The 10,752-nt window shown below is 40.0% G+C and overlaps 1 protein-coding gene across 2 annotated transcripts in view; it reads right to left on the bottom strand.

Annotated features, from left to right (window-relative positions):
* Positions 1 to 10,752, bottom strand: part of LOC131367067 (metal transporter CNNM4) — a 23,018-nt gene extending 12,266 nt beyond the window's left edge. For both annotated transcript variants that reach the window (XM_058412277.1, XM_058412278.1), the window contains exons 1-4: positions 9,336 to 10,752; positions 7,349 to 7,492; positions 7,121 to 7,255; positions 6,851 to 7,020 (exon numbers count right to left, since the gene is read on the bottom strand). In XM_058412277.1, the coding sequence (XP_058268260.1) occupies positions 6,851 to 7,020; positions 7,121 to 7,255; positions 7,349 to 7,492; positions 9,336 to 10,743 (1,857 nt within the window). In that variant the 5' untranslated portion in view covers positions 10,744 to 10,752. The remainder of the gene's footprint in view (positions 1 to 6,850; positions 7,021 to 7,120; positions 7,256 to 7,348; positions 7,493 to 9,335) is intronic.

The following is a 10,752-nucleotide window of genomic DNA, read 5'->3' as shown; positions in this document are numbered from 1 at the left end:
TTTTAATCGATTGACAGCCCTAATATATATATATATATATATATATATATATATATATATATATATATATATATATATATATATATATATATGTAAACAACAAAATACCACTTTACACTTATTAAACAGCCAGCCAGGTCCTGCTGCAGCAAAGCATCCCCAAACCATAAGACTTCCACCTCCATGTTTCATAGTTGGTATGAGGTTGCTGAAATGCTGTATTTGTTATACGCTAAACATGCCCTGTTATGGTGCCCAAATAATTCAATTTACGAGTCATCTGTCTGAAGCACATTATTCCAGAAGTCTTGACCTTAGGTTGTCTCTGTGTTCTTTGGGAAACTTCAGTCTTGCCCTCATGTTTTTGTAGACAGCAAAGGTCTCCTTCTTGCACACCTCTCATAATAATTAAAGCTGTGTAGTCTTTTTCTGATTGTAGATTTATGCACTTTGGCATAAACTGTAGCAAAAGCGTGCTGTAGGTCCCATGATGATATTTTAGGGTTTTTGGAGACGTCTTTAAGCATCTTGTGTTCTGCTCTTGGGGTGAATTTGCTTGGACGGCCTGACCTGGTCATGTTTGCAGTCGTTTTAAAATGTTCTCCACTTGTAAATGATTTTCTGGACAATGAAATGGCTCATTACATATTCCTCTGAGATCTTTTTATATCCCTTACCAGACTCATAAGCATCAACAATCTTCTTTCTGAAGGCTTCAGAGAGCTCTTTGAATCTCACCATAGTGATACCTCTCACTTCAACAATTAAGAGCAAACCAAATGTCTGAGGTTTAAATAAGACAAGCCTCCTTCAAATGCTCTGTAACAATGTTCTAATCATCTGCACATGATGTGATATACCTGTAGGTCAGCCTGTATAACAGTGTAAATTTGCTGTCCCCTCAAAATAACTCAACACACAGCCATTAATGCCTAAACTGTTGGCAACAAAAGTGAGTACACCCCCAAGTGGAAACGTCCAAATTGGGCTCAAAGTGTCAATATTTTGTGTGGCCACCATTATTTTCCAGCACTGCCTTAACCCTCTTGGGCATGGAGTTCACCAGAGCTTCACAGGTTGCCACTGGAGTCCTCTTCCACTCCTACATGATGACATCACAGAGCTGGTGGATGTTAGAGACCTTGCGCTTCCCCAGCTTCCGTTTGAGGATGCCCCACAGATGCTCAATAGGGTTTAGGTCTGGAGACATGCTTGGCCAGTCCATCACCAAGGCAGTGGTCATCTTGGAGGTGTGTTTGGGGTCGTTATCATGTTGGATATCATGCAGTAGCCCTGCGGCCCAGTCTCCAAAGGGAGGGGATCATGCTCTGCTTCAGTATGTCACAGTACATGTTGGCATTCATGGTTCCCTCAATGAACTGTAGCTCCCCAGTGCTGACAGCACTCATGCAGGCCCAGACCATGACACTCCCACCACCATACTTGACTGTAGGTAAGACACACTTGTCTTTGTACTCCTCACCTGGTTGCCGCCACACACGCTTGACACCATCTGAACCAAATAAGTTTATCTTGGTCTCATCGGACCACAGGACATGGTTCCAGTAATCCATGTCCTTAGTCTGCTTGTCTTCAGCAAACTGTATGCGGGCTTTCTTGTGCATCATCTTTAGTAGAGGCTTCCTTCCTAACCCTAACCCATTCACACCTGAAACCTTGTAACACTAACAAGTTACATGACACCTGGGAGGGTAAATGGCTAATTGGGCCAAATTTGGACATTTCCACTTAGGGGTGTACTCACTTTTGTTGCCAACGGTTTAGACATTAATGGCTGTGTGTTGAGTTATTTTGAGGGGACAGCAAATTTACACTGTTATACAGGCTGTACACTCACTACTTTACATTGTAGCAGAGTGTCATTTCTTCAGTGTTGTCACATTAAAAGATATAATAAAAATTTTTACAAAAATTTGAGGGGTGTACTCACTTTTGTGAGATACTGTATATATATATAAATACATAAAAAGAAAATTTTAATATTACTGTCCATGGCAAAGGGGACATAACTGGTGGTTTCAGTGCAAGCCAGTTAATAAAAACAGACACCCCTTTTGCTCACAAATCTCACTGTCTTACTAGAGAGGAATAAGCATTGGGCAGCTTTGGCTCTTCCTGTGCTTGTGAAGTAACTCATAAACCTTATAACAAAACAAACATTTGACTTTACTGACTCCAATGTTGTTTTCTGAATCACACCAGAGTGTCTATGAACTTTCCAGCTCCTATAGCTCCATCAAACTGCGCTTGCCTATTTTCAAACAGGCTATATGATACAAACCTTAAGAGAGGTGTGGGAGCAGTAATCCTAGGATTAAGAAACCAGATCACAGCATGAATAGTGTATATGCAGTCAGCAGACCACACACACAGGCTTCAGTGTCTCACTCCTCATATTTTTCGCATCTCCTTGCCCCAGTTACAAGTTTCCCCTCAGAAAACCAGAAACCAGATATGGGTATCTGTTTGCATGACACACGATTGGAATATTCTCACCTCTGCTTTCCTAGTTCAGGTGCACGCATAAGTAAAAGCTCAATTACACACTGTTTTTGAAAGCCCTGCCAACAAATCAGAACCAGAAGTGAGGAGGTAATACAGAATGGTGTTAATGTGCTGAGAGCGCTAGTGGACAGCAATGTGGATGACCCCACACACCCCTCACACACACTCTTACCCTTCTGCCATCATTTTCCAGATTGTTCCTTGCACATTACAATTTAAAGTGACACATTAATGCTGTTTTTGCACATCACACTCTGAATGCCTCTACCAACTTTGTACATATTTTACAAGCATCCTTTTCTTGGTCCATACAGACTGCATACTGGTCAGTGCTATTTAATGTATCTGTCTGGTAGAGTATTGTATTGTCTGTCTGCACTGCCCATGTTTCGTAGCTCGGTGTTGTTTTATGAAGCACCTTGGTCTTGGCGGAACCTTGTTTCATTTTACTATGAGCTATATCAGCTGCACATGGTGGAAATGACAAGCTTCTTGACTTCCAGAATTACAGCACAATTCAGTCACATAGCCCTCCTGTATTAATTAAATATATTTATATTATATATTATACTATAGTATATATTATACTATTTATATTATAATGTTTAGCTAATGTTATATATTATTTTAATTATAATTAATTATATATATAAATGATAAATGTAATGTTATATATAAGTTTTAATTGAGTACATTTTTACTATGTGATTTGACACAAGCTCATTAATAGGTTATAATTGACTGACTGATTACTTACTGTGGTGCATTGATTTTTTTTAGAGCACTTGAAGGATTAAACATCCAATGTTTCAAAGATTTGCTTAAACAATTTACATAACTTAAAGGCCTATAGGGAATAGTATAAAATGCACAGTGTATGGTAAACACAAGATGAGATTAGTACTTTCCTAAAGGGAGCGCTCCTAATCTCAGCTTGTTACCTGTATAAAAGACACCTGTCCACAATAGCAATCAATCAATCAGATTCCAAACTGTCCAAGGATGTCAGGGACAAGATTGTAGACCTACACAAGGCTGGAATGGGCTACAAGACCATTGCCAAGCAGCTTGGTGATAAAGTGACAACAGTTGGTGTGAATATTCGCAAATGGAAGAAACACAAAATAACTTTCCCTCTTTCTCAGTCTGAGGCTCCATGAAAGATCTCACATCGTGGAGTGCGACAAAATCCCTCCAGAGATGTGTGCAAACCTGGTGGCCAACTACAGGAAATGTCAGACCTCTGTGATTGCCCACAAGGGTAGTAGTAACCAAGTAGTAAGTCATGTTTTGCGAAGGGGTCAAATACTTATTTCACTCATTAAAATGCAAATCAATGTATAACTGTTTTGAAATGCATTTTTCTGGATTTTTTTTGTCATTCTGTCTCTCACTGTTCAAATAAACCTACCATTAAAATTATAGACTGATCATTTCTTTGTCAGTGGGCAAACATACAAAATCAACAGGGGATCAAATAATTATTTTCCCTCACTGTAGATAGTGCTTTACAGCTTTACTAATCAATGTTAAAGCACTGACACTGGAGACATTGCACATTTAAAAATGCTAAATAAATATGTCCAATTACAAATGTTTTAAAATCTGCCATGTTCACCCTAAAAGTCAACAGTTCACAGCTCAAATAACTGACTGATGAAGCATAGCCAGGTTTGGCCTGTTTCTAAATTATTTTATAACAAATTAAGGAATTAAAAGGTCTGAAGTTGATTCAATTTGTTGTGACTTATTTGATGTTGGCTGTTTCTTGGGAATTCTCAATACGCAGTCCAATAAGGTATAAATGCATATTAAAGATGATCATTAGGCTGAAAAAACAAGACAAACCTATAAGAGAAATAGCAGAACCTTTAGGAGTGACCAAACGAACAATATGGTACATTCTTAAAAAGAAGGAATGCACTGGTGAACTCAGCAACACTGAAAGGCCTGGAAGACCAAGTAAGCAAAGCAAAGAACAACCTAACCCCCCCCACCCGACAACATCTAGCCATGTCATGAACACTCTTGAGGAGGTAAATGTACAACTGTCAAAGTCTACAAACAAGAGAAACCTTCATGAAGGTAAATACAGAGGGCTTTAGCACAAGATGCAAACCACTGATAACATTCAAGAAAAGAAAGAACAGATTAGACTTTGCTATACATCTAAAAAAGCCTGACCAGCTCTGGAACACAATTTTTTAGACAGAGCAAAACCAGATTAACTTGTACCTGAATGACGGAAATGGAGAAGGACAGCATCCTAAGCATGGATATGTATGACTGCCAATAGAACGGTGTCACAGGTGTTATTGATGATGTGACTGTTGATTGAAGTTGTTCTTCTTTCAGCTGTTCTCATTAGGGGATCGCCACATATGATCAGTATATTTATTTTGGCACAGTTTATGCTTGATGCCTTTCCTGGCACAATCCTCCCATTTTTATTCAGGGTTGGAACAAGCACAGTGGGTGCACTGTCTTGCAACCTTCCAGTGGGATAGTTTTGAACCCTGGCCAGGGAGGTGAAAGTATGGTGCCACCAGGGAACATTTGATATATTCAAATACTACAAAACTGATAGGATGCTGCTTTACAGTTCAGATGTATAATGATCCAAAACATATAATGAAAGCAACCCAAGAGGTTCTTAAAGCAAAGAAAGAGGCAGTGAAAAATGGCAGGAAAAAATACTCTGCCCTCTCCCCAATATAACCTATTGTCATCGGTCCAGTTGGCAGGGCCAGATGAAAGCCTAACATTCTTTTCTTTGTCTGCCCAACAGCTGGCATAGTACTGCAAATAAACCATATCTTCCACTGAAGCCATGTGTTGCTGCTCTTTACTGCAAAGTTCCCAGGAAGTCCCTGTCCAGCCACAATATAGGTCCAGGATATGAAATCCAGGACATGACTTCCTGTATCCATACCTTGGTTCACAGTGGGCTTCTGCAGAATCAGGAATACAGTACAGACACTGAACTCTCATTCCATGTTCTTTGTTTAAGTGCTGTTGCATTGGTTTTGTGTGCAAAATTGGAATTTGGGAGCAACACCAGTAATATAGCATATAGTTTATTAGCATGAAGAAATGTCTTACACAGTACATAAGGGGTTTTGTTTGTCTCTTTGTGAGCTTCTTAGTGGATTTCGCCATTACTAAAATAGAACCAGGGAAAGTATTGATTTATTTTCTGTTTGTGTGTGGGTTTGTGTGGGGGGTGACACGGGAGGCAGGAAGTGGTGCAAGCGGTGCTGTGATGCACAAGCTCTGTTACGTAAGAGGGATCAATTAGTGAAGAGCAGAGCTTGTGAATACTATCTCCAAAAAGGTCATAAACACTGCACCACCCCTCACTGTGCAACACTACACCAAGTCGAAGGACACCCGTAAGCCATCACTAATGGTAAACAAGCATAGGACATTTAAAGTGCGCTGACTGTGCTAGTCACAAATAGTATATGTATACATGTAGGCTAATATTGGTCCACTGGTCCAATATTAACAATTACAACAATTTGTGGCACTAAATATAATTATTAAAAAAATACATACCAATGACACATGGACTTTTAATATTAATGTATAATTGTGTTGTTTAAAACTGCTGGTAACCCATCAGTATTCAGTAATAAGGAAATTAAAGTTATCCCTTTCCAATTCCAATAATGTAATATAGAGTATAGTCAAAGGTTTGTGAACACCTGAAAATCAGACTCTTATGTGCATTTCAAACATCCCATTCAAGAGTTAGTCCTCCCTTTGCTGTTACCTCAAGGATTTGAGAATTTGCTCATCAGCCTCAAGAGAATGAATGAGGCACTGATGTCAGACGAGGAGGTATGGGGTACAATCAGGATTTCAGTTCATCCCAAAGGTGTTCAGTAGCTAATACTGACAAAGCAGTGGTGTTTTCAGCTTTGACAGGATTTTTTAATCTGCAGTCTTGCTGCATAATTTATTAGACACATCAACTTTGAACATTTAGAGACTAATGCTGATTTTTCCTGATGTGCACTATGTTAATCATCCTCTAGCCCATCATCAAAGTTAAGTGACCACAGAACTAATGTGGACCCAGCAGTCCTGTTTACAGGGTTGTTTATAAATCTCAGCCATGTTACTGCTGTCTGAGATTCATCACCCAAATAATATCTGTTCAGCTGTGGTCCTGTTGCTTTCATTCCATCCAGAACAGATGGACAATAGTCAGTAAGTGTATGAGTACAAAGTAACCAGTATGGTAGGTTTCCCTGATAAAAAAAGGGCATAAATGCGTTAATAAGAGTTTTCAATTTGCAGGTGACATATTAAGGCTTACCTGCAAGATGAGAATAAAATAGTCAACAGGCTTGCCACGCTGATATAGGTAGTGTTGCTGTGAGCGCTTGTCATTTTCATTGAACCGCAGATCCTGGATGACGTCAGGATGCTTGAGGATTCGCAACAAAATTTTGTCAGAGATCTGGAGTGGACTGAAAAGGCTCACCTCTGGAAAAAACAAAATGTATACCAAAATGAGTTATCTAGATATAAAATAGTCCTTGTATGCAAATTATGTGTAGTAATTCAGAACATGCAATAAACTCACCAGTAGCCAGGAATCGATGAGCAGCTAAGAGCAGCTGGGGAGAGATCTTCACCTTGGATTCGCTTTCATGTTTGAAGGCTGAAAAGTCCCTCTTATTTTTATTTGGGTCCACCTTCTTTCTGTTTCGGTTGTCAGCTAAAAGAGAATGAAATCAAACATTAAACTAATTAAAAGGATACTATTCATAAAAATGAAGGGAAAAAAAGAGTTACATTTAAGGCAACTCACTGTAGAGATCAGACTCATCCAGGATCTCTGACTTGATAATCTCCTCAATAACGTCTTCCAGTGTCACCAGACCCAGCACCTCATAGAAAGGGTCTCCTTCTCCCTCATTATTCACCCGCTGCACTATGGCCAGGTGAGATTTGCCTGGACCAAGATACAAAATATATTTTGGTCAAATTTAGATATCGGGACTTTCCTGAAATAAAATATGTTTCTCTTATGCATGCAGCTCAACCAGAAATAAAACTGTAGCATTTTAAAGACTGTAAGCCCTCTAAAGTGAACAAAATGAACTCGACTGATAAACATGTACTTCAATATGAAGGAAGCCACTAAATAAACGATTTGACCTGGTTATGTCAATTTCAATATCTAATCAGATCTGGTTACAATAATAATTCTATATAAATAGACAGAAAAAAAGAGAAAGACAGATGTCATCAGATTCAATAATTTGATCAAAATGGACTGTTTTTACCATTGTATTTGATTGTATTTGAACTGGTTCCCTGGCCAAATGTGCAGACTAGACAAGATTATAACATAAATAAAACCATTTTTACATTGTTTTGGTACAAATGTTAAAGTATGTAATCGGCAAACAAAACGGCAAAAAAGATTGCTGAAACTACTAAAATTGGATAAAGAACTGTCCAACGCATTATTAAAACCTAGAATTATCGTAGTGAACCATCATCTTCAAGGAAGAAATGTGGTCGGAAAACGTTTGGTGAAATCAAATTAGAAAAAAAGCAACAGTAGAACTCACAGTTATGTTTAATAGTGAATATAAGAGCATTTTCACACACACAATGCAAAGAGAACTCAAGAGATTGGGACTAAACAGATGTGTAGCCTTAGGAAAACCACTTATCAGACAGGCTAATTAGGAAGAAAAGCCATAATTTTGCTAGTGTGCATAAAGACTGAACTCCCGAGCAATGGAAAAAGGCCATGTGGTCTGATGAGTCAATTGTGAATTATGACAGAGTGGTTCATGGAGCATGATGCATCATTTTCAGACATGGATTGGTCTTAAACAAAACCCCATTCATAATCTTTGGGATGTACTGGAGTAGACTTTACGCTGTGGTCCTACTCTTCCATCATCAATACTACGTCAGTGTTGTGACATTGCATAAGCTGATGGATGGATGGATGGATGGATGGATGGATGGATAGATAGATAGATAGATAGAATCAAAAGGTGGTCCAACAATATATTAGTGTGTGACTTTTTTTCTTCAGCCAGGCAGTGTGTGTCCAGTTTGTGAATTGATAGCTGCCTCCTTTGTCATATATTTGATTACACTATCGTCAAATCACATAAAAACATCCAAATCAGCATGCATACTTTTCCTCAAATTTCAAGTTGTTTTACCCTAAACACACATGGAGCTACTTCAGGACTGCAGATGATCGAGTCAGCATTTTACCATTCATTCAGTTTTTTTAGTTTTTTTGTGATCAGTGGAAACACATAAAATGAGCCATGGTCCTGATGGCATGTCTCTGTAGTGCTGCAGTGATTGCATAAATCCCTAAGAGCTGCTCATATCTGCAAGCCACAAGCAACCTTAAGTCAATGGACATTTTTAGGATTTGGTTTGAGAGCTGTTACAGAATCATATGATTTAGTGTAAGAAGGCCAACATAAAATAGCATAAATCAACAAATACCAAAACACCATAAATTACAGTCACACAATTCACCAAGAAATAGAATGAGGATTTTAAAAAGACATTTACTTTAGAACCAACAGATGATTTCAGCAGCATAAAACAGGTTTCAATAATTAATGTGATTGCACAAAAACACTGCAGACTAAGCTAATACAAAAGCCATATGGTTATTGATTCAGCTCCTCAGCAGTGCAAGGTTATGGACTGCCAATTGACTTGGACTGACAAGTGAATTTCGACAGATAAGACTTTTTAAAAATTTGGTCAACAATTCCTAATCATTTACTTACAGTGAAATGACTCACCTTTTTTGAACTCCTCTAACATGGCATCCAGTTTGGTGTCATGGAAGACGAAGTGGACTGGGTGGTTATAAAACTTGGTCACAGTTTTAAGTGTTGTGCAGTCATCTGGATCAACAAAGGCCAAGTCCTTTACATACAGAATGTCAACGATGTTGGAGCGTTCATCTTCGTAGACTGGGATGCGTGTGTAGCCGCTCTCCATGATCTCGGACATGGTGTTGAAGTCTAGCACAGCATCAGATTTGATCATGAAGCAGTTGTTCAGTGGTGTCATGACATCCTCCACTGTTTTGGTCCTTAGCTCCAATGCACCCTGAATCATGTTGAGCTCCTCCTTAACCAAGTCGTTGTATGGTTCTGTCACCTTGAGCATCTCCACCAACTTCTCCCGATTGTAAACTGTTCCAATTTCCTGGCCAAGAATGAAGTCCAGGAGCTTGCTGATGGGAAATGACAGTGGGAAGGTGAGGAGCATGAAGAACTTGGTCAGCAGGATGGTGTTGGCACCAACCGCTAAACCATGGCGAGAACAAAGTGCCTGTGGCACGATCTCCCCAAAAATCACAATGCCCACAGTGGATGCCACTACTGCGCCAAAACCTGATCCGATAAGGTCATCCAGCAGGATAGTAAGCGTGGTATTTACAAGGACATTACCAAGCAATAAGGAACAAAGCAGGTAATTACCCTTCCTACGAATGGGCTCGATTTTGCGGGCATACCTCTTTTCTTTATCAGTACCACAACTCTGCACTATGCGAAGCTCCATCGGATCTAATGCCATGAGCCCCAGATTTAGTCCACTGAACATACCGGACAGGACAAGCAGGCACGACACCAGGATGATCTGAAGCCATAGAGGGAGCAGAGAAGTTTTCTCCTCCACAACTCGTAACCTACCGTCGTTCTCTGACAGCAGGTGCCACTTGTCTTCCTGACTCCTGATGCACGCGACATATTCCCGCTCGCGCTCAGTTTTTCGTAGCGGCTTGACGTTTACACTCACTACACCTGATGTCCCCCGACTGCTAACGTTCATGTAATTTACGACACTAATATCTTTGGTAAAATCGGAGACACAAGTCCTGTTATCCTCGTCGATCTCCGCGAACCGGATCTGGGAAGCTGAGTCCGAACTGAGCTGCAGCCCGTAAATCCTGAGCTGGACACTGCTCTCTTCCGTTACCTGAATGACACCGTCCTCGGTGATTGTGGCCGGTTTATTGCTCCTCTCCAGTCTCATGCCCAATATCTGGCTCCAGCCAACACTCGTCGTCTCCGTTCGACCCCCCACAGCGCTCCAAAGGACTACGACTAAAGTTAGCAGGTAGCCCTGTCCACTCCACTCTGTCGCCATGTTTGTTTCGCTCCTCGGGTAACGGCGCGGTGACGTCACGCGCATCGACATTAAGATGAT

This window comes from Hemibagrus wyckioides, linkage group LG16 (genome assembly GCF_019097595.1).
Source record: "Hemibagrus wyckioides isolate EC202008001 linkage group LG16, SWU_Hwy_1.0, whole genome shotgun sequence".
NCBI classification, from domain to species: Eukaryota; Metazoa; Chordata; class Actinopteri; order Siluriformes; family Bagridae; genus Hemibagrus; species Hemibagrus wyckioides.
The sequence above is the reverse complement of the archived record's forward strand: the minus strand, read 5'-3'. Positions and strand labels throughout refer to the sequence as shown.